General features: G+C 40.5%; 1 protein-coding gene across 1 annotated transcript in view; it reads right to left on the reverse strand.

Annotated features, from left to right (window-relative positions):
• LOC124764283 overlaps positions 1–25,429 on the reverse strand; it is a 332,221-nt gene that overhangs the window by 35,080 nt on the left and 271,712 nt on the right. The window contains exons 11-14 of the mRNA XM_047249132.1: positions 24,057–24,152; positions 21,113–21,257; positions 16,455–16,648; positions 13,003–13,189 (exon numbers count right to left, since the gene is read on the reverse strand). Of these exons, the coding sequence (XP_047105088.1) occupies positions 13,003–13,189; positions 16,455–16,648; positions 21,113–21,257; positions 24,057–24,152 (622 nt within the window). The remainder of the gene's footprint in view (positions 1–13,002; positions 13,190–16,454; positions 16,649–21,112; positions 21,258–24,056; positions 24,153–25,429) is intronic.

The following is a 25,429-nucleotide window of genomic DNA, read 5'->3' on the forward strand; positions in this document are numbered from 1 at the left end:
AGATTCGTGAAAATTTGGCATTAATGGGCTATGGCAGCAGACGACTGACTGACTTGGTTGGATCTTAGATGACTAAAAAACTGTGATGTGGTCAGATGAGCCCCAATTTCAGCTGGAGAGAGCTAAAGGTAGGGTTTGAGTGGTGTGCAGACCCAAGCTTTGGAACCAAGTTGTCAACAAGGCACTGTACAAGCTGGTGGTGGCTCCATAATGGTGTGAGCTGTGTTTACATGAAATGGACTGGGTCATCTACTGCAGCTGAACCAGTCATTCACTGGAAAGGGTTATTTTCTGCTAGTTGGATATCATTTGCAACAATTCATGGACTTCAATTTTTGTGGATGACAGTGTACCATGTCACTGGTGCACAATTGTTCTCAATTGGTTTGGAGAACATTCTGGACAGTCCAAGTGAATGATGTGGCCACCTAGGTCACTAAAAATGAATCACATCTAACTTTTCTGGGACATATTTGAGATGTCAATTTGTGTACATAATCCTTCACCAGCAACACTTTTGCAATTATGGATGGCTATAGAGACAGTATGGCTCAATATTTCTCCAGAAGAGTTCCAACAATTTGTTGAGTCCATGCCACATCAAGTTGCTACACTATGCATAGCAAAAGAAAGTCCAACATGATATTAGCAGGTACCCCTGACTTTTGTCACCTCAGTGTATAGTAGCTACTGTTTAATGCCATTAAATCCAAGGGAAAGGGGCAGGTGTCATTCAGGTCATTACTCAGGAAAAAAAGAAAAAAAAACAAAAGTGCCTAATATTTTTACGTACTACTATAGTGTTTACCCAATTCCACAATTAACTTTCTGACAATAAACTTGCATGAAAATTGTCACAAAAATGGCAAGGGATTATAAAATTTCAAGGTATTTTTAACGCAGTATACTTTCCAGATGCTTGCATGTGCATTTGCTCATCTGGATGAGCTTGTCGCCTCACCAGTAAGATTTCAGCCATGGAGTTGGGCCCATTCCAGATATACATATTTGTTGTTTACAAGAAATCTGACACTGTTAGTGAATCCACAGGCAGAACCACCAAACCACAGGGAGTCAACTTATTTTTTGTTGTTATTTATTTATATATTCAGACACCCATTTGAAGTATTTCAGTTGATGCATGTTGTGTCATTCCATATACATCTTGGAACTTTCATTATAGGATGACATTTACATAGTGTGTTCTACAATTTAGTTTAGGCCCTAAATATAGAAAAGATGACAGCATAACAAATAGATGACATTTTACAGTGTACTGTGTTGTTCTTCACAGTTTTTACTAATTCTGTATGTTCAAAATTTGCATAATTACATATAAATTATCAAAATTTCATGACAGTTACTTTTATTTTCTTACTGTTCCACGCATGATTCTTTTGTAGGGCATATTTCTTTTGCACACTGGTGAACCATTAATTACATAGTCTAGATGCTTGTTTAGTTCATATGTCTTTTTTCTTCAGTTTGCATATTCACAAGACCTTCTGGCTGTTGCATATATTTTCTCGGTAGTGGCAGCTTATTATCAAGTGTTAATGTGCAACAGCACACTGTTAAATACTGCACTAAAATTATGCCATTTCTCTTTGAATCTGCGCTGGAAATTCCACTAAAATTATACCATTTCACTCCAAATGCATGTGGATATTCAAATAGAATGGACAAAAATATATTTTGTAGTGCTCTCTCCACAATAACTAGAACCCAGTGTTGAGTGTTGAAATTATGGTCAGCTGCACTATGGTCAACTTGGGGAAGGTATGCAGCTATTTGTTTTCAACTATGCATGCTCTGACATCATGTCACTCCTTCTAACACTACAAGTGGTACATTGCTCACAGCACCAGGTCACTATTTTTCTTTGAAACTGCACGTAGCACATTGTGTAAGCATATAGTATGAGGGATCTTTGAGGAGCTATTGCTGTAACGACACCTTGCTGAGAAGTCTAGTGTATGACTGGCAATTCATCAACTCGGATTTGATTCCTGCCGGTACCAACTTCCTGTTTTTAATTTTATTTTATTCCTCACAATGTTGAGCTGTCAATTATAAAATTTAAATGCATTTAAATAGTTCAATTTATATATATAAAATTAATATATTTAATTTTGTTATGATTACTACCCTTGTAAAGAAAAAAGCTACTGTACAACTTTGAGTTACTTTTGTGGAAGGGCAATTTATGAAATTTGCCCACAATGCAAATAGCAAGAATATGAGAAAATTTAGTATGAAAGTGTTTTCTGTAGGTGATCTGGTAAAGAAGCCCTTCTCAATAGATCTTTGGAGGAGAAAGTGATTGTTAAAGGGTTGAACTAAAATTAATCTTTGAGAAAGCCCAGAAAACAGAAAAACTCTCATGGAAGTGGTAGGTAGCCTTCATAGATCAAATACGTAATAAAGCAATTAATGGGATGTTGACAACTACTGAGGGATTCATTGGCCACCTGTTGCATGTAACATATTTTTCAAGATTATATTAGACAGAGTAGAAAAACACTGGAGAGTAATTTAGGTGAATATAGAGGCGGTTTTAGGAAGGGGCATGAACTGAACAGTTTTCTCAGATTGACAGTCCTTGTATAATATGCCCGTGAAAACATCATGACGTATTTAACATATTATTTATGGAAAAACCAAACAGGATATTGTTTTAGCTCTGTATCATATCCAGTCAAAAACCTTTTTCATTTTTAAATCCTGTTTCTGTCATCTCTCCTTTGGGATGAGTGTGTAAACCATCTGTCGAAGTTTACTGAGTTTGGCCACAGCACAGTCTAGAACTGTCCACAATTTGTGAGGTAGTTTTCCATAAACACTGCTTGTGACTGTTATGTTCAAACTATAAGTTGCCATGTCTATGGATTCAGCCCATAATTGTATCAGCAGATCCCTTGCACGAGACATTGTCCTTGTAGTCTCTATGAAACTTCTGTTCTCATGTTCAGCTGCACCATTCTGTTGGGGACAGTAGGCTACTGATTTTTTCTGTATTATCCCATGATCTGCATTATTAGTACCTCTTGACTAATGAATTCCGGTCAATTATCAGGCCTTACCACTTATATTCCATGCTCAGTTTGCTTTTTACTGATATTTAATGAAATATTTCATGTGTTTGGCCACTTCAGGCTTATTTTTTAAGAAATACACAGTTTGCCAATGAGAATAGTCATCTTTTAACAAAAGAAAGTACTATGATCTGTCAACTGAATTAATTTGTATAGGGCTACACAAATCACTGTGAGCAAATCACCTGTCTTTGTTTACTTTGAGTCACTTTTGTGGAAGGGCAATTTATAAAATTTGCCCGCAATGCAATGATCACATAAGCCTCTGTCTCTTTCAAAATCTTTTTCACGTGGCGAATGTTTTGGTGTGCCACAAACGGTACATTCTAAGATCTAACTTAGTAGACATGTTACCCTGCTGAATAATGTCATTTTTACTCAGTGAAACCTTAAACTTCATCCTAGGGTTGGTTGGTGTAATCTGGATATAAAGAAACAGTATTTTTAAGTTCAACAGTTTACAGCTTATTGACATGATACAATTTTCCTGTCATTTCTTCATAAGTTAGCAATGTGACCCTCTAGAATGATTCCATTTTGTTTTCAAGTATTATGACCCTTTCTTGTCATATAGTAATGCTGAATTGAACTATACTCAATTTACCCCATGAATGGAGAAATTTGTGGATAAAGAGTACTATTCAAGTAAAACATATTTTAATGTCCTTTCATGCTACAATTCCCTTGACCATAGGTAAAATAGACCAATGAAACCCATGATAAGGTATAAAGTTTCCAAAAAAATTAATGAGAAATCAGTAAGGTTAGTTACACGACAAGATAAATGTATAATTCTACTTTATGCCATTCAAGTGAATTTGGAGTATCTCCCATTAAAATCAGGTACAGAAAAAACTTCAACTGTTTTTCCTAAATCCATTCTATGTTTCCAGAACGAGATTTTCACTCTGCAGCGGAATGTGCGCCGATATGAAACTTCCTGGCGCATTAAAACTGTGTGCTGGACCGAGACTCAAACTCGGGACCTTTGCCTTTCACAGGCAAGTGCTCTACCAACTGAGCTACCCAAGCATGACTCACGCCCCGTCCCCACAGCTTTACTTCTGCCAGTACCTCGTCTCCTACCTTCCAAACTTTACAGAAGCTCACCTGCGAACCTTGCAGAACTAGCACTCCTGAAAGAAAGGATATTGCGGAGACATTCATAAACTGTAATTTACTAACAAACTGTTACAGATATATTACTAAGTTTATTATAATTATGTTAAAAATGCATGTGATGTATACATATTTGAGTTTGGTTACTGTATCACAGCTGTTTCTCAACATCACTTCTTCAACTACAATTGTATATTTTCATTGTATTGTTAAGACAAAAACAAATATTTATTTCAAAATGGCACTATCACTATGGCCAACACAAATTATCAACTCAACATTACAACCACATGTGAAATGTACAGGGTGGGTGAGTAGTCCACATACTCCTGTAACCCCTGTTTAGTATCAAATGTTATTATGCAGATTGGTAGCCCTGTTACTTCTTTTCTGTTGTTGGAATTCAAGTTCCCATGTCTTCAGAGTCACAGTCACAGTCGAGTTTTAATTTGTAGCCATGGTAGATGTGAGGGTCATAGTTTCACAATGTGGAGCACTTAGGGATGAGTGTATGGATACATGAATGACAACACACAGGGCAGAAAATGATACAGGTTATGGGAGCATTCGAGAAAAGATTTAATAAGGCTCCACCACGAAAGGCAACATTTTTGGAATGGGAAAGACATGCTTTTGCTTTTAGCATCATTAAAGACAGGAGGCCACAGAGTGAAAAGAAGAAGATGCAAGAAGAAGCATATGCTGGAGATAGATGGTGTTGTCACAGATTCCCCTTTAGCTCCTGGTACTGCCAACTTTTACATGGAGTGCTTTGAAGATGCAGCACTGAACGCTGACTGCCTTAAACCTGGTGTTCTATAGATACAAAGATGACACTTTTGTAGTGTGGCCACATGGTAAGGAAAACCTGCAAGAGTTCCTACATCACTTCAGTGGCGTACATGAGTGCATCAAATTCACCATGAAGATAGAAGAGAATGGATGCCTACCCTTCTTGGACATTTTGATCAAGAGAAATCTGGACAGTACCATCTGGCATTTGATCTACAGGAAGAGGACAACACAGACCTATACATTAATGCTTGGAGTTACCACCATGCAGTGCAATGTACCTTGGTACTAAACACCTTAGTAGAAAGAGGCAGGTCAGTCTGTGACAGGAAGCATTTACTGCAGGTGTTGCAGCATCTGCGTGAAACTTTCCGCAAAAAAAAAAACAGCTACAAAGCTACAACGAGACACAATAAGATGCACCTTATATAGAGGCAAGTGGCGGGTGGACAAACGAAAAGAAGACGAAGTAAAATGTGTGGCATTTTGGCCATATGCTGGGCCACCGACACCCAAAATTGCAAGAATATTAAAAAGCAGCAAAAAACGACAGTCTTCCACGCAAATTAAAAACTTAAGGACATACTTGGCTCAATCAAAGATCAGCTAGGCCTGCAGACACTGGTATTTGCAGTACCAAGTGTGAATGTTTGATGCAGTACATTGGGCAGACACAGCTATGTATGTCACAACATCATACAAAGCACGTTATGAACATATGACTAGGGCAGACAAACAAGCCTGTGGTAGCACATAATAGCATCAATGAGGGACATGCCTTTCAATAAAGTAAAGTAATAATAAAGTAATGGGAAAAAAAACAAAAAAAGAAAAAAAACAAAGAAGCTATGGACTGCCAATAGTTTTTGGGACTCTGTTGTCAAAGAAGCAGTAGAAACACATCTCCACTATAATCTAGTAATTCGTGACAGTGGATTTCAGCTTAGTGCAGCATGGGATTCCTCAGCTAAGAAAATATGGCAGGAACACTCTGTAATGAAAGCGGTGGTGTCCACAGATGGATTAGACAGCAACTGGGACTCGACACCCATGCCAGGGTTGCAGCACAATACCCCACTACTGGTTACCTCATGTTCCCCCACTAATGACGCGGCATTCCTTTCCGGAGGCATGATTGGTCCACCGTATAGACAGATGGAACACACCATACCAACACTTTGCTTGAAGATGTTTGGTACAAAACTCATCAAAACATTGCGATAAGGCGATACCACCACTGGGCTGATCACCTGAGAAGATTTCATCGACACACCAATTCATTCAGGAGTATGACCCCCTTGTGATACCAATGGTGAATTCCCTGTAAACACACAGAGTCAGGGACAGTCATTACTGCCTTATGAAAACAACAATGAACATATAAAGAGATTTACAAGCATCTGGTATACAGGTCTATAAATGGAAATGGGTGCATTGCAGTGAGAGAGTATTGATGACTCGTTCCCAATTGACGGGTTCCACACCACCAAACATTTGGACATTTGCATTGCCTGCTATGTGAAGGAGGCACTTTCAGTGTAAGTATACATGTTCAAATGTTCAAATGTGAGTGAATTCCTAAGGGACCAAACTGCTGATGTCATCGGTCCCTAGACTTACACACTACTTTAACTTATGCTAAGAACAACACACACACACCCATGCCTGAGGGAGGACTCGAACCTCCAGTGGGAGGGTCCATGCAGAGTATACATGCTATAGACCAGAATCAAACAGTGTGAACTCCAGAAATGGATGATAAGATCCTGAAACATGTTGAAGACACTTCATCTACAGTTACACTATGTATTGCACACATCCTTGGTGTGAGAGACAGCCTTGTGTGGAATGTGTTATGAAACCAGAAGCTTCATTCTTTTCATCATTGAGACTGACAGGATTAGCACCTGATGATTTTCCTCAATGCCTGCAGTTCACACAGTGGATTTTACAACAGACAGTTCTGCACCCTCAGTTATGGCTGAGGTCTTGTACAGGAAAGAGGCTTTGTTTACTCATGAAAAATGTTTCAATATTCACAATTCATATTTTTGGGCCCATGTGAATTCAAAAAGTAAGACACCTCATGCTCATCAACAGCAACTGGGTGTTGATGTGATAGGTTGAGTGAATTGTACATTCTTCCATTCTGCCTGAACGGATGGAGACATTGCATCTTTGTGCTGCCAGAAATGCTGGAGAATATACCCCTGATGGTTATACATAGGATATACTTCAAGCACAATGGGGCGCTAGCACATTTCAGCCCTGCTGTGATCTTTTGAATTGATGGTGGCCATGTAGTCTTGTCACCCAGGTCACCTGATCTCATGTGTCTGGATTTCTTTCTCAGAGGGCATATGAAGCAGCTGATGCATGAAACTGTTGTGGAAACAGAAGAAGACCTCATTGCTAGAATTGCCATTACTGCTGGTACCATCATGGATGTCCAAGTAATCTTCAAGTGAACATAACATCTGATGATGTACTGCATGGATACAGGCCAGTGATCATGCATTCAAGCATTTCCTGTGAATTCCACTACCGCAATTAGCATGCTAATCTGCTTTCTTTGTAAATTGTCTCTAGCATCAGAAATTGCCTTTGGAGACCATATGTACTATAACTGAATGTGTGTGTGTGTGTGTGTGTGTGTGTGTGTATATATATATATATATATATATATATATATATATATATATATATACACTCCTGGAAATGGAAAAAAGAACACATTGACACCGGTGTGTCAGACCCACCATACTTGCTCCGGACACTGCGAGAGGGCTGTACAAGCAATGATCACACGCATGGCACAGCGGACACACCAGGAACCGCCGTGTTGGCCGTCGAATGGCGCTAGCTGCGCAGCATTTGTGCACCGCCGCCGTCAGTGTCAGCCAGTTTGCCGTAGCATACGGAGCTCCATCGCAGTCTTTAACACTGGTAGCATGCCGCGACAGCATGGACGTGAACCGTATGTGCAGTTGACGGACTTTGAGCGAGGGCGTATAGTGGGCATGCGGGAGGCCGGGTGGACGTACCGCCGAATTGCTCAACACGTGGGGCGTGAGGTCTCCACAGTACATCGATGTTGTCGCCAGTGGTCGGCGGAAGGTGCACGTGCCCGTCGACCTGAGACCGGACCGCAGCGACGCACGGATGCACGCCAAGACCGTAGGATCCTACGCAGTGCCGTAGGGGACCGCAACGCCACTTCCCAGCAAATTAGGGACACTGTTGCTCCTGGGGTGTCGGCGAGGACCATTCGCAACCGTCTCCATGAAGCTGGGCTACGGTCCCGCACACCGTTAGGCCATCTTCCGCTCACGCCCCAACATCGTGCAGCCCGCCTCCAGTGGTGTCGCGACAGGCGTGAATGGAGGGACGAATGGAGACGTGTCGTCTTCAGCAATGAGAGTCGCTTCTGCCTTGGTGCCAATGATGGTCGTATGCGTGTTTGGCGCTGTGCAGGTGAGCACCACAATCAGGACTGCATACGACCGAGGCACACAGGGCCAACACCCAGCATCATGGTGTGGGGAGCGATCTCCTACACTGGCCGTACACCACTGGTGATCGTCGAGGGTACACTGAATAGTGCATGGTACATCCAAACCGTCATCGAACCCATCGTTCTACCATTCCTAGACCGGCAAGGTAACTTGCTGTTCCAACAGGACAATGCACGTCCGCATGTATCCCGTGCCACTCAACGTGCCCTGGCCAGCAAGATCTCCGGATCTGTCCCCCATTGAGCATGTTTGGGACTGGATGAAGCGTCGTCTCACGCGGTCTGCACGTCCAGCACGAATGCTGGTCCAACTGAGGCGCCAGGTGGAAATGGCATGGCAAGCCGTTCCACAGGACTACATCCAGCATCTCTACGATCGTCTCCATGGGAGAATAGCAGCCTGCATTGCTGCGAAAGGTGGATATACACTGTACTAGTGCCGACATTGTGCATGCTCTGTTGCCTGTGTCTATGTGCCTGTGGTTCTGTCATGTGATGTATCTGACCCCAGGAATGTGTCAATAAAGTTTCCCCTTCCTGGGACAATGAATTCACGGTGTTCTTATTTCAATTTCCAGGAGTGTGTGTATATATATATATATATATATATATATATATATATATATATATATATATGTCTGCTTGTGTCTGTATATGTGTGGATGGACATGTGTGTGTGTGTGTGTGTGTGTGTGTGTGTGTGTGTGCGAGTGTATACCCGTCCTTTTTTCCCCCTAAGGTAAGTCTTTCCGCTCCCGGGATTGGAATGACTCCTTACCCTCTCCTTTAAAACCCAAATCCTTTCATCTTTCCCTCTCCTTCCCTCTTTCCTGACGAAGCAACCGTTGGTTGTGAAAGCTAGTATTTTGTGTGTATGTTTGTGTTTGTTTGTGTGTCTGTCGACGTGCCAGTGCTTTCGTTTGGTAAGTCACATCATCTTTGTTTTTAGATATATTTTTCCCAAGTGGAATGTTTCCCTCTATTAATTCATATATATATATATATATATATATATATATATATATATATATATATATATATATATATATATATATATATGTGTGTGTGTGTGTGTGTGTGTGTTCTGTTCTTCCTGTATTAATTTGAATGAATAGTTTTGGAACTCCCAGAACAGCTTCCTAGGCTTCCAGTTTTGTTCCACTGAGATTACATGTTCTTTGTGATCAGACAGATAATTTCCAATTACTGTTACTGTATAATCATCTGACTATATTTGAGTAACAATGTAACTTACAGCAGGAGCTCTGTTAGCTGTATTTCAAGTATAGTCATTGACTGTTATGCAATTGTATGAGATCAGTGGTGAGAAAATATTCTCTTTCAATTTGGATACCTTACTATAATCAGCATTAAAGTCACTAAAGAATGTTATTTTCTTATTACTTCTGCAACTGCTAACCTTATTTAGCACACTATTTGTATCTTTTTCAAAAATGTTTTAGCACTTCTGCAAGATGAATGGCTAATATTAATGGTGATATATTTTGTATCATTAAAAACAATTTCAACCAATGAACACTCAAAATATTTTTCAATACCAGTACTGGTAGTGAATTTTACTAGGTCAGCTCTTTTCTTTACCATGTTTGTATATGCAGCTGACACCATTTTCATAATTTCACCCAAAACAGTTTGATGCTATTGAAATGTTTTGTTTGTTACATGGAGGTATTTTCTATTCACGTAGCCAGTGTTCAGTAAAACACACCCTTGTTGGGCTGTCCCCAGTACTCAGTAGTGAGTCTACACTTAGAAGCTTACACCTTAAGGCCTGAATATTTTTGTGGGTGGCTGATAGTTCCTCTTTGGTGGTACTGACTTTAGCATGTTTGCCCTTAAAAGATCATCAGTCTTGTTACTCACTTAAGGGAAGGCAGAGTAGGAAAGACCCTCCATTACAAGAAAAGAATAATAGAATAACCGATCTCAAACATAGGCAGAAACGCCTGTAAGAAACAGCGTTCACTCATTTACATGCTCGTGTAGTCATAGTTGAGGGACCAGTGTTCACAGTCGCACTGCTTGCTGAAATACTGGTGTACAGTTTGATTTTATATTCTTCAAATTATGATGTTATCAAAGTAGTGAAAGTTTGTTGCCTATATTAGTACTTAAATTAATTGTGTGACACACTTACTTCTCAAATTTTTGAACATGTGCTTTAAAAGACTATACTTTTCTGAATTACAGTTCTTGAATCTTATGCTAAAGCAATATACTATTCATTGATCCAAGCAAATTGGTGTTATCACATTAAGTATTTTATGATAATTAAACAATTTATCATTATGTTGTAAAATTACACATCATTTATTGTTATTATGATTACAATCATACACATCTGTGGCTCATTAAAACTGGGGTTGACCGAAAGTTGTATTCGGAGGTGGGGGTAGGAAGGAGGAGACAGGGACAGTAAGAAACCGTGAGACCCTGTCCCCTTCTACTCGTCCCCCAGAATCAAACCATTGACCATGTCTGGAAGAGAACACTGAATTACCACTGCCCAATGATACAAATATGTATATATATGCCTAATATGAAAGAGGAGAGGGGTAGCAGCACTCAAAGAAAGGAAAACTGAGAGTGCAAGGCACACACCCTTACTAGCGACAGACAATGAGATGACCTTATCTCCTTCACACGCTACAGTTATAAGTTCTTTTGGGGTCCCTTGTTTAGGTTATTAAAATCATGTGTCATATCTTCCTGTCACAAATGTAAAGTCACAATGGCAGGCTAGACTACAGTGCCGCTACTTTATAGCCTGTAATATTTTAGTGGGTATGGGCTCTTGTTCTTGGGGTGTTTATGATGTATTATTCTGCATTGTATTTGTCGCATTAGTATTATAAATCACTAGGTGAACTTCTGATCTGGGTAATACACACGTGTATCTTAATATATTTTCTGTCACGAGTGTAAAATCACAAGAGCATGGGAGACAGTAAATGCCAACAGTGTATGGCGATCCTAATCTACAATATTTTTGTGGATATGGGTTATCTGTTCTTGATCTTGTATTAGTATCTATGAGGATATGTATAGACGCTGGACAAAAGTATGGAAACACCAAAACCACAAAACATTAGCCTACCCGGCCCAGTATGGTGTTGGAAAACTGTTGGCATTCAAAACAGCTTCCAGTCGTCTCAGAATAGATAAATACAAGTCCGGTATGGTTTTCAACAGAATCTTATGCCATTATTCCTGCAAAATTGTGACCAGTTGAGGTAACGATTTTGGAAGTGCACAGCACCTCTCCAAAGTAGACCACAAAGGCTGGGTAGTTGTGACCATTCACCCTTGTGTTCACGAAACCAGTCCTGGAGGATGCGAATTGTGTGAGCAGGGGCTCTGTTATCTTGGAACACAGCATGAGCATTGGAGAAGAAACGTTGTATCATGGAATGGACCCAATCAGTCAAAATGCTCACATGAGGAGTAGCAGTGAAGCCCATGGAATACCACAACATGGCTGCCAAAATCATCACCAAAATCCCGTTATGTTTCTCTTGCGACATATAGTCGTCAAGAAGCTGGAAACGGTGTGAAACAAGGCTCATCTGACCAGACGACGTTCTTCCATTGGTCCATAGTCCAAGTTTCATGGCTTCGGTACCATGTTTTCCTGTTGCGAGCATTTGCGTCACTGATGAATGGTCTTAGAATTCCATCTTGCCCTACAATTTACTTATGGAGCTCCTTTCGTGTTGTTTTGGTACTGACAGGGCCCACGAGTGCGACATTCAGTTCTGTAATGATTTTTGCAGCTGTCGTCCCCTTATTTTTCGTCACAATTCTCTTCAATGACCGTCTGTCACAATCACTCAACACACACTTTTGTGCCTTTAGCGGGCACTGTACACGGAATAAATCTTCGCTATGGTGTTTCTTGAAACACCAAACACTTCGCACTGACCATAAAAGCACCAACAATTTGCCCACTTTCAAATCCACTAAGGTCCGACACAGTGCACTCACAACAACACGTAACCCTCTTCTGATCACGAATGAAAACATTACATAGGTGACCTTCATGGTCAAACACAAGAGCGCTACGTGCAGCATCTGCATATAAGTTCCAGCATGAATTTGTTGTGGCGTTTCCTTATTTTTATACACCTCCTGTACTAGTTAACTGCCGGGTTACTCATTTATGTATTACGTAAAAAATTGTAACTCCAAATCGGGCAAGTGTAACAAATTAATGCCAATGATTGTATGGCGACACCAAGTTAGACATGGTATTCCTGGCATTGAAACCACATAGTGGGGGAATATTAACGCTCCACTTGCGCGGTTTTATTGTTTAGTTTTGTGTATTAACAGCAGTCGAGATTTTTTTGTTTTCTTTTTTATGTTAAAAGCAGTCAAGCTGCCAAGAAAAAACAGAACAAACTATGTCAGAAGCATAGCCTTTGGGCTAATACTCCACAACATTCAGGCATAGAGACTTACTTTCCGACGCAGTGTGACGCGGTCAGCACCCACTGGTCTGCGATGAGCACTCCAGCACAGTAAAACACTTCTTCCGGGCCTCCTAGTAGTGCTGCTAGAAACGGCCAATCCCCTGGAGTTGATTCAAATCCTCCGACAATTCTCGTAGAGGCTCGCGGGTAATTTGGATGTCTTCTTTGACCACAAGCTTGCAAAACGAAAACCACCTCGTTAAAAATGTTACACGTGAAGACATGCATTGCAAGTTTTTATTGTAACCTACATCAAACGAAAAATATTTGCTATTAGGAATAGGCGATTTAAAATTGTCTAAAAAGATGTTATATTGTAAATCTGTAACTATTTCAGTTGATTAGAACTCAGAATGTGCCTTTGTAGAAAAAACTCTATTCTGACTATCGGTGACCTTAGCTGCATTGGCTCTGTTACATAGAGTGACTTAAAAACCAGACAATTGGGAAATACAATATGTTTTTAGTAATAATGATTGAATGCGTTTTATGTTCACGATGAAAGTGGCTTACTGAGAAGTAATCAGTACGGATCGCACAACTGTGACTGCCTGTTACTGACGGTTTGGTGATGTAAACGTTGCAGTCAGTTTGTTTTCATGAAGTTATTAAAAACAGAGAAGACTTTTGCCTTAAAACGAGTTACACATGTGGCAAAAGTCCTGTTCCACTTGTACGAGAAGTTCGCGCCAATTTAACCTTAGCGTACTGCTGTTCATGTCTTCATAAAAAAATTTGAGCAACAAAAGTGTTATCGTTGAAACCCGTCGAGGGCATCTGAGGAACGTGAACTTCTGCATCTGTCTCGCTGCCTCAGTCTCTTATTTATTCACAGTATTATTACTTGCAGGACATGCCAAGACTGTGTGTCGATCTACCCAAAGAATTTGGTACATTAGCAAAATAAACAAAATATACCGGTAATTAAGCGTGTGTATTCCGCATGTGTTTTGTAGCGTTGTAGAGATTCAAACAGGCGATTGCAAGTCTATGAGATAATGCTTGATTAATACACGAATGAGCTCTGCTTATATAATAGAATGGTGTGATCAGTTGTATTCACATTCAAGCTATCGGTGCAGATAAACTAGCATAATTCCAGCTCAATTTGAAAAATCGTCTTCTTTTGAATCAAATTCTGATAAAACAAAATATTAATGAATGAAAAGTAGTACCATAATTTTGGGTATTCGAAATGTGCTTTACTGACGTGAACGTCACAGGAGATGCGTACTAGAATGTACTTCACGAAGTGATTCTAGAAAATTTGACGAATTGTAATATCTACTGACAACATTTAACAACTCCACTGACATTATGATGGAGCTCTTGGTCATTATGCAAGAGATTTCACGTTATTCAGGGTGTTATGCAGCAATGTTTTGAGAATTTGGGAAATTGTAGAGGCTGAAATATTTTGATATGAGAAACTTATACTGGTAATGTGAAATAAAGTTCCTACAGCCATCACTGGGCTGTGGAAATTCGTGTACTACCTGTACGAAAAGTTGCCTGGTGAGAGTCTCAGTGAAAATCTGGTCTGGAATTCTCGGAGATCTCCTTATTGGACTACACATCTCACCGTCATTTGAATGGTGTATGGTATTTGAACTTTTTGAGTAATACCTTGCCTGAAGTTCTCAAGGATGTTCCCTTGCAACTGCACACTAGTTCGGTGCTTCAGAGTGAAAGTGCTCTAGCGCAATTTGATCGACGGGTCGGAGCGTATGTCAGATATCAAGCAGAGAATAACTGGAAGGAGATGTCCAGTCCCTTGGCCTGCGTGCTCACTTATCTTACCCCTGTTTACTTCTTCCTCTTGGGTTATGTGAAGTCCTTGGTGTACTCAGCACCGGTAGGAACAGTACCTGAGCTTCGTGAGCGCATCTTTACAACGTTGGATATCATCAAAGGAAAGAGAAGAATCTTCTGGAGAACCAGATAGAACAAGGTCCATCGTTATACATTATGTAACGAAGCTGATGGTCATCACGTTGAAATTTACAGTACTCAGTAGTCAAGGCACAGATTCAGTTCACAGTATTTGATTGTACTCTAGTGTCAATAAACATTTCCCGAATACAGTATTCCGGTGTTCCATTTAACCGACCGAAAGTGTAGAAAGTGCGTGGTGCTGTAGAAACTTTACTCCACCTTTCCTGCGATAGGTTCCTTATGTCAAAACGTTCGGAATTTCACCCTGTACAAACTTTCAAAGTCAGTCTGTAACACCCTGTATATCTTGATTATATTTTGAAGCAAAGAGTAATTTGATTAATGTGAAGTGGCTGTTCTCATTATTTAGCATGGTGTCAAAAATAGTCATCTTTGAGTAGTCTCACTTGAAAACAAGCAGAAGAATAAAACTTTTGTAGTACTTGGTTTTCGTGTCGTTTTCATGAAGTAGCGCTTGAGTAGAAACGCGAAAGTTACATATATGCTTTTAAACCTGTCAGTACAACGAGTAATTGGATACATAAGGTATGTGCTCATTTTTCTTCCACAATTATTAGATTCCACATTTGAAATGAAGTACTGGTGTCTTATAGCTGCCATGAAAGTTTTGGTAGCATAATAATACAAATGAAGCCGTTGAAAACCAGTTGAATAATATATAGTGTATCTGAGGATTCGCAACTTGAACCCATACTGCTCCATCGAGCGAAAGAGGTTGCGAGCAGGACAAGGTGGGGGCTCTTCGTAGAACTCGGTAGTAGAGAGAAAAATTAAGTTATGATTACGATAACCACATTGTAGCTTATGTCGAAACATAACAACTGTTTTCTAACTTGGGAAAAAACCCACACACAGCATACACACTACTCTAATACTATTCTCATATAAAATAGCATTTTTAAGATTGAAAAACAAGTTGCGTTTATGAACTTAAATATGAAATTTTTCTAATAATATGTTACAGAAGAATCTGTAAATAACCGAGCATTGCTATGTGTAACTGGGTGTTGGCACTGTGGTGTAGCTATGTGGCATCTGTCAGTACTGATTTTGATGGAGAACACATTTGGTGGTGTGAGGCACTTTACCTACGGTAAGCGAAGTAAATTCGTCTTACTGAAAATCGTTTGACTGATGCCGCCTTACAGCGTCTGCAGATAATGTTGTAACAGGATAATCATATTATTATCAGTGCTGTTGTTATTAAACATTTTACCAAATCCCAGGCCAAGTAGTTCTGAATTTTCTTGCTGACTTCTCCCGTATCTTTTACTGTTCTTTTTCACTACATGATACTGTTTTCATTTTCTGAAATCATCATATACAGAAGTTTCTTACAAATGTCCCTGAGTCGTGTCATGTGCAGTACACTGTGGACCGGTGTAGATTGTGCTTCTTCTTTAGAGTTATTGTAGAGCTACAGATCATAAACACAATGTTCATAAAATAACTGTGTAAATGCGGGGCACTGTGCTGATAGCATACCAAAGTTGGAGCAGGTGAGCTTCACCGTAGCATAGTCCTTCCCCGTGCAGGTGCGCAGCTCCTTCAGCACGTTGCGTTGCTTGGTCGTCCTCCACATAGTGTCGCCAGTGTAGGCGCCGCTGCTGCTGTTTGAGCTGACTGTGCGTACATTGCTGATACCGCTGAGCATCGTCAGTTCACTAGAATTGGCAACCCTGAAAATATGTATATGGCACTGGTGAGTATGTGACTCATTTATCTGTTATTTGGTATCATTAGAAATTAAAACTGTCTTTGATGTAACTGATATTTAGATGGAATTACATTTTGCTATGAGTCTCAACTTTATGTTCGATAGGGATAGAAGCAGAAGTAATGAATCAAAATTTGTACCACAGCTCGGATTTGAACACAGGTCTCCAACTTACTAGACGGATGTGCCAAATACTGCATCACTGTAGTACTGTGGCTATCATACCTGCACGGACTACCCTACCCTAATGCCTCCCTAACACAAACTTCAGTTCACAACTTAAGTCCATTTTCCCTTTCTTAAATCGTCAGTATTGCCAAGGCTCTCTGACACTGAAATAGCGCCTCACATTTGTGCATAATGGGGAAATCCTGCCTGTATCTCTATTGATCTGATGAAATTACATTTTCATGGAGACATATTAGTCTCAACTTTACCTTCAGTTAGGATAGTAGGGGAAAATGAGCTGAAGTTGTGAACTGACGTTGTGTTAGGGAGAGCAGTGGGCTACGGTAATCTGTGCAGCTGTGATGTAGTAGTTAGCACATTTGCCTAGTAAACAAGAGGGGTTAGGATGGGTTCAAGTCATGGCTGTGGCACAAGTTTTAATTCATTACTTCTGCTTCTAACCCTCTCGAAGAAAACCGCTATTTGCTCACAAGGAATGAGGAGCATAATTAATGACTAAGGTACACAACAAAAGGGAAAATATTTATGACATTGAGAAGAAACCAGCAGAGCAATAGAATTTATATGAGAGATGATACACGTTGTCGTAATAATGAACGCTGTTTCAAGTTGGTAAATTAAAGCTGCCAGAAACGACGAGGTTTGTCTCAATATCACGGTGCCCTATTTGGTAAGATCCAATTGGAAGCAGTTTTTCCTTGCCTTTCATAGATCTAAGAATCCTCCCACCCACTGAAATATTCCTTTTTATGGGAAGAATGTAATGTCATTAATGTTTGTAAAGAGCCAGTCTCCTGTGCATATGTTTTTTTTCTTCTGTGGCCTCTGTGAAAGGAAGAGGAGAAACCTTACACAGTGTCTGGTCGTTCAATGAAATGCAATCACAACTGTATTCTGCATCATCGTAGCGGAAATTTATCGATGGCCAACGATGTTGAAATGGCCTATCATTTTAGACGACAAAAATATAAAGAGTTTACTCTTGTTTTGTGTGAGATCGCACATTCACACACTCTTGTTTTGTTTTTCTTTGGTGGTCTCTCGTAACGAACAGACATGCTACGTAAGTTGTGTTTAAAATTCATTGCTTTCTGGCTTAAAGTAATTAAATATGACACCTATATAGAACTCTGAAACTGTTTTAAATCTACCTACCTCTAGTGCGTATAAATACATGACTTCTCCTAGTGTGTAAACTGTTTCAGACTGGAACCAGTGAAGTCGTCGGACCTTTGTTATCCAGAGTGGATGTATCAATAAACTCCTACGGTTCTTAAGAAAAGAGAAAGTAAAAACTAGTGTCGAAATAATCCAAAAACAAATTTTTGTCTCTCTATAGATCAAAGTTCGAATAAAGGGGACAAAGAAAAAATGATAAAATGTTTCTCGTATTTAGATACGATATACTTAGATCAAGTGTTAGTTTTATTAGAACAAATCGCAGTCAGATATTAAACTTTAGTCTTCAAAGGCAAAAAGACTTACGAAAAATAAGTAATATAATTTTAAGACATTTCAGCGCTATATCTATACCTGAAATTGACCATTCACTGGTGAACAGTATCTCTGACTCACTACTCAATCGATCTTTGCTATTTCAATTCGTACGCTACAAAATATGAGTCGAATGAACATATATCGGAAACTTTGAGACAGAAGTTAATTCATAACCGAGGTCTGGTATAATGTTTTAGGAAGAAAAAGGGTAAGTGCATGTAAATGCTGTTTATGCATTAGTATGTTGAACAGAATAGAGATATTAGTTGTTTACGTTGTGTGTGAATTTCAATCCGCGATCTTTACGCGTCTAACAGTCATCTACATTTCTTTTTATTCAAAATACTGAAATAGAATAATTACGCTCAAGGGAGCTAGGTCAATTTCCATTCTTAATCGTATAGGCCTTCTGAACTACAGAGACGACAGAGTTACCGAGTGGTACATTACGTTGTCGCTCATTTTGGTTTTCTTGTATGCAGGAAGTTTCAAAAATACTTCCACAAACTCCGGAGACAAGTTCCTTACACCAAAATAATAAAAAAAATCAATTAATATCTGTCCGAAAATCGTTCGTTTTAGAGTTGTTGATGTTCAACGGCTTTCCAATTGACACCCAACAGCTTCACTTATCTACACACCCGTTTGACTCATTGTATCCTAGATGGCGTTGTGTTGCCAGGGAGACTTGTTTACAGTCGTCGTTTGTCTGTCTGCGACGTGTCCATTGTGTACATGTACGACAGGTAGTTGCTTAACTGAAACCGTTCCGTTCAGACATAACAGAATATTCATTTTGTGAGCAGGCAGACATGATTTTTATGTACAGCCAGGTGAATGGTAATGGACACGAGGCTGAACGGCTGTATCAGACGGCGTTTCCAGATCGAAGACAGCGATTCACCCAACCTTTGGCGTTAGGTATCGTCGCGTTGCCGAGAATATCGACCGACGAAAGTCACTTGTTACTCGCACGCCTGACAAGGATGAGCACGTTCTAAGGCATGTCGAAGAAGAGTCAGTTGTCAACGCGCGACGATTAGCTCTGGCATGTGGTACTTCTCCAAGTTCAGCGTGGAGGATACTTCACGAGCAACTCCTGTTTCAGTATCATCTTCAGCACGTGTAGTGCTTCACGCCTGCCCCCAGGAGAGAATCTTTGAGTATGGTTTGTTGCTCAAATTGCCAGTCTGTTGTTTGTCTCTTCAGTTTTGGTTACAGATGAGGCAACATTTGGAAGAGATGGAATAACAAATTTTCACATCCAACACATGTGAACCGAGCGCAATCCTTATGCTACACTACAGGTTAGGCATCAGCATCAGTTTATGATTAATGTATCGTATGGAATTGTCGGTGATTATCTGGTAGGAGCACACTTTCTCCCAGCACGTCTTACAGGTGCTGTCTACAGAAACTTCCCGCAGAACACCCTCCAAGATCTACTAGAAGATGTGCCCTTGCAAATAAGAAGAAACATGTGGCTTATGCATGCTGGAGCTCCAACACATTTCTGTCTCAGTGTTCGTGATGAAGTGGGTGTTATCTACCATGACAGATGGATAAGTAGACGAGGACCAGGTCTGTGACTTGCGCTTTTCACCAGCCTCAGTCCTTTGGACTGGTATCTCTGCGGGCACTTTAACCAATTGGTCTACACAGCAGACCACCCGGATGCGGGAACTCTTTATCAATGGTTCATGGACGCTTGCGAAACTATTCGAAATGGTCAGGGAGTATTTGAAAGGGGGCGACACTCTGTGATTCAAGGAATGAATGCTTCTTTAGAAGCAAGAAGAGGACATTTAGAACGTTACACTTATATGGATATGGTATCTGTTGTTTCGCACATGTCCGAAAGAACAGACACCATATCCATATAAGAATACAGTCCTGGCAACACCGGCCATGACCTTCTTCTGTGCAGATGCACACATATTCCCCGAACTCTTATGGGACTTGGTAAGAATGTCTTCCACGAGTAATGCGTGTGTTGGGGTGGGATACTACGAATGTAGTGTGTGGGCATACGAAGTGAGAATGTGGGTCTCGTGGGAGCGTGCGCGAGATAGTCCCTGCAGTCGCGCTATGCTCTGTGCCCTCGGTGTCTCAGATGGATTGCCGGCACGGTAGCTCAGCGTGTTCGGTCAGAGAGCTGGTTGGCCTCTGTAATAAAAAACTGAGTGGAAGGATCAACAAAACGAATTGGAACGGATGTCATGTGACATCCGCAACAACCAAACACAAGGATCAAAATAAATAAATAAATAAATAAATAAATGGATAGAGCGTCTGCCAAGTAAGGAGGAGATCCCGGGTTCGAGTCCCGGTCGGGGCACAAATTTTCACCTGCCCCCGTTGATACATATCAACGCCCGTTAGCGGCTGAAGGTATTAATATAATTCTAATTTAGATTTAGAACATTTGTTATGAGTTATGTTGATGAGCTCCAACGGCCTAAACCGCAAATTTCATTAATAACTCGAAATCGAAGAATTTTCGAACAAATATTTATATGAACATATTTCTTATTTTGGTCTAATGAACATGTCCCCGAAACTTGTAAAATTATTTTGATACACCCTATGTAGAACATGTGCTGTTTCGTAGGTTACATTAGCAATTTGCGCCAGTGTAAATGGACGACACAGAATATGGTTCAGTTTTTCTTCGGATTTCCTCTATTGTGGCGATGGCTGCTGCTGTAGTGCTGTCGACCTCTGCTTTAGCGACACTCACGTGTATCCGAGCATGGCGCAGAGGTCCCGCGCCGAGGCGCCGGAGCCCCAGTGGCTGATGCAGGCGGGCCGCCACGCCTGCTGCTCCGGCTGGAACACCTCCAGCACGCCGCTGCCCTCGTCCCCCATGCGCTCGCTTAGCCGCACTGCAACACACATACAAACACTCCATCTGTGCAGCCTAGGGACACACACCACAAAGGGGCTGACAACATAACAAGCACATTTGTTTTGGCATCGTGCTGCGTGCGCGCTATGAGACATGGACTTATTTTTCTGAAATTTTCAGTAAGCAGGCCAATGGTTAACGCAATTTTAGTAACTTGAAGCGAGTTCAGTTTCGCAGAAAAAGATTTCTGCTATATTTAATGTCATTTCATCATTCGTTATATTCCTTTCGTTATCTGGCATTGCGTAAGAGATATGTTTCCTTATAGCTACAATATGCCCTTTTTTTAAAAACTGAAATAGTGATTTTTGCTGTTCATAGCGATGTTCATAAATCGTGTTGAACACCATTATGATTTAAATTCTTTCCAATTTCATTTCGTTACTTCATTAAGTCGTAAATTATATAATAAAATGTCACACAGTTAAATGATGATCCTTGAATGCTGCGATTTGTGCTTTTGATTCCGAAACTGATCTAAAATGCAATTTTTATGGGTTAGTTACCAAGATCTACTCAGTGTATCGCCATAGAAACCGCTGGATTTTAAGTACGATTCTGGTTTTCATTAGTACTTCACTATGATGCACAAAAATTGGCTGGACCAGCACCAAGCTAGGGTAAGTTGGAATCGTGAGTGTTAAATGGTGCGGTGAAGTTCGAAGTAGCCACAGTATGTGGAATGTAAAATGTGGTAGAATGGCTGGCAAGAGAAACAGGATTTTGGACAGGGGTAAGTATATGTACGTCGGAAACCAGACTATGATTGTAGACAGCGAAGAACAAGACAGGATGAGAAAGCGGAGGGAAACCTGATCTGCAAAAGGATAGGGCGGAATGAGCAAGATCTGATATGGAGGATATCCGTCAAGTTTATTATCTATAAAGGGGTAGTGTCAAAATTACTTTCGGAAAAGATTTGGAGGGGGTGTAGGTTTAAGCTCATTGGGATAAATTGGTATTGGCTCAGCAGTTTTTGTGAGAAGCACCGCACTAAAGAAACAGCAGCGCCCACTTTCGTCAACAGCAAAATCTGTGGAGGACGCTGAAAGAAGAATGGCTCAGAGTGCAACCTTAGTGCACCATGGAAATTACGGGTCACCGTTCAGGAACTTTAAAGTGAAATATAAGAAGGAAAGGTATCCAAAAGAATTAAGAAGTGTGATTGCTACAGGGCTGCATTTTAACATATCATAGAAAGACGGCTGAATATTAAAATTTTTGTTCGCACGTTTCTTTGTCTCATGATTGTGCTTATGAATGACGCTAAGACGTAAAACAAGAATATCGTAAAATAATGCAATATTTTAGCTGCAATGGGGCACACGTCCTTGACAAATTTCTTGAACGATATCAATTTGTCGTGATAGATGTTATTCTTGTTAGGATTAAACCAGTCGTCAGTAAAACTGTACTTTAATAAAGTAACACATTTGTAGGTAAAAAATATGAAACACTAAAGATAAAATACGACACAAATGTTTACGGATAATGAATTGAGAATTCTTTTATGAAATTGTAAATATTTATATTCTATTAATTCATAAATAAAATTCCCCTCTCGCACAGTGTCCTTAATTAAAGGTTTCCGATTCAAACACTAATCTTCCATTTGAGGCATTTCACCGCGAATAATTATAGCCATATGGCATACGATGGGTTACCTGTCTTCACTTAAATGGGACGTAGGAACAGGAAGAGAACTTCGAGACGAGAGTCGTGCTTTCGGTTATAGTTAATCTGCGATAAAATCTCTAATGATTGTCTCAGTAAAAGTAAAGCAGCAGCGACCTAATATTACACAGAATAAAGATGAATGACTGCAATTTTCGGGCATCAGTTGACACGAAGGCAGGTTTCGACAATATTGCTGGAATTTGATGTTAGAAATTCGGAGAAGACAGGCGAGTAATTTACAATACCTAAAAATCCATTGGATTAATTAAGGATCGACAGGATAAAATTGTGTTCAGAACCACGTAGGGAAATTTGGCAGATTATCGACGTGTTGTTTAACAAATACATCGAACATGCCCTAAAAAGTCACTAAACATTTTCAAGACAGGAATGAATGTAGAAGGGAAACGGATGATTAAGTTAAGGTTAGTAGACAAAATAGCTCTTTTGACCTCAAGGAAGCACGACTTAGAACTGCTGTTATGTAGGGAGCACGTTTGCACGAGATCACACGTGCGAGAGAGACAGCATGTAACAACCGACCGTTTTAAATCAAGTTGTTAACAAATATTCTTGAGTTAGAATAGAGTAAAAGTCCCTCATTCAACGTGTTTTACTACGATAATCTCTAGTGTGACTTCAAAATGGTTCAAATGGCTCTGAGCACTATGCGACTTAACTTCTGAGGTCATCAGTCGCCTAGAACTTATAACTACTTAAACCTAACTAACCTAAGGACATCACACACACCCATGCACGAGGCGGGATTCGAACCAGCGAGCGGTATCATCAGTACGAGTGAACAGATGTCATACAGTTCGCAGCACTGGTGAAGGAGTATTTTCATTCCTTTCTATTTATTATTTCACTAATTAAATTTTGTTTCATGCTCTCTGCGCGAAAATTTATAGCGATTTCTTTGTATGAAATGGACACTTGTAGCATAATGGCTACTAAAAGGTTTGTAACTTTATTTCTAAAGAGAAACACCAAATGACATCTGACTTTAAACTGTCCGCACGTGTCTAGCTGTTCGAAACTCGTAAGTGAGTGAAATCGAACACAGTGAAAGATATAATGGAACGTGAGTTTGACTTACGGCAGTTGCGTTCGTCTTGTCCCCAGGGGCAGTCGACGATCCCATCACACACATGGCTCTGCGACATGCATCGTTTCTCCCCACAGTGGATCAGGCCTGCAGCAGTCAACAATTCACACTCAGAAGGAGTTCCTACAGAAAAGACAACATTCTAAACATACAATAACTGGGTAAAAAAGATGTAACGTTTCCACAAGCTGAAATACGCATTAAACGACACTCAGATGAACATACACCAGAGTAACAGCAACATATACAGACCTAGTCTATCACTCGCAAAGGTGTGAGCACTACCTTTGCGCTCCTAGCTGGGGTTGTAGTTAGGCAGACTAGCTAATTCAGTCTGAGTATTCAAAAATTTATTGGAATATTATATAACAATGGCCCGAATTTTTATGGACCTGATGGTCATCTGTTTGATCGAAACTCATAGCCAATAAAATTTTTTATTGAAACGGTAGCTTATCCTAATGATGAAGTTGTCGTGCCCCAGATTCTCAACAATCAGGTAGAATATCAGCAAACGAGAAGCACTGATGGAGCAGCTGCAAACAAGGAAGCGACTGGAATATCCTGGAAGAGCTGAGCACTCAAGTAAGCAAACATAGCAAACTGTCATGGCAACAGCGGGAAAATATAACTGCGCAAAGTGTTACGAGAAAGCTCCGATTCAATGCAAGAGTAACTATTCAGTTGCGGGCATAGCAGAAAAGAGCATCTGAAAGGCGAAGCTGTGACATCGTGACACGATGAAGAGCGCTGATGAGCTCAGGAAACTAGTGCACAAAAAATAACGTCATCGTCATAGCCCAGCAAGTACTTGTACCCTGACTCTCATAGCTTAGCTCTCAGTTGTTCTCAGTTATATATCAGTTTTGAAACAACTAGCACTGAAGTGAAACCTGTGATGCTCCCTTCGATGCCTTCCAAGATGCTTACAGTCTACAGTGCCATCGCTGACTAGATCTGATGAGCTCTGGTGCTGGGAGCTACCGCTGCCTCATCCTCACCATCGCTGATAGGAAACTTCGGCGCCTTTCAACACCGATGGTGTCTGCAGGCCTCACTCATGGACATTGGGCAGCTGATCAACCACCATTGTACCAGGGAAGCGCAGTAATTGCTGCCCCCATGTGTAGGCTGATCCCAACGTCGCAGTCCAGTCTCTTTCGGAGAGGCCTTGTTACAATTCTTCCTGACTATGGCCGCCTTGTGCAGATCTGATACCAGCTTTTCCAGAGCACAGTCTTCGATTCAATGAGAGTGCCCTATGAATCCAGTGAGAAGAACTGCAGGCTACTGAGCAGTGCTGCCTGTGCTTCTGGTGGCACTGAATAGGCTTCTGTCCCTAACATAGTGGCTGCTACGTAAGC

The sequence above is a fragment of the Schistocerca piceifrons genome, chromosome 1, assembly GCF_021461385.2.
Source record: "Schistocerca piceifrons isolate TAMUIC-IGC-003096 chromosome 1, iqSchPice1.1, whole genome shotgun sequence".
In the NCBI taxonomy this organism is placed as follows: domain Eukaryota; kingdom Metazoa; phylum Arthropoda; class Insecta; order Orthoptera; family Acrididae; genus Schistocerca; species Schistocerca piceifrons.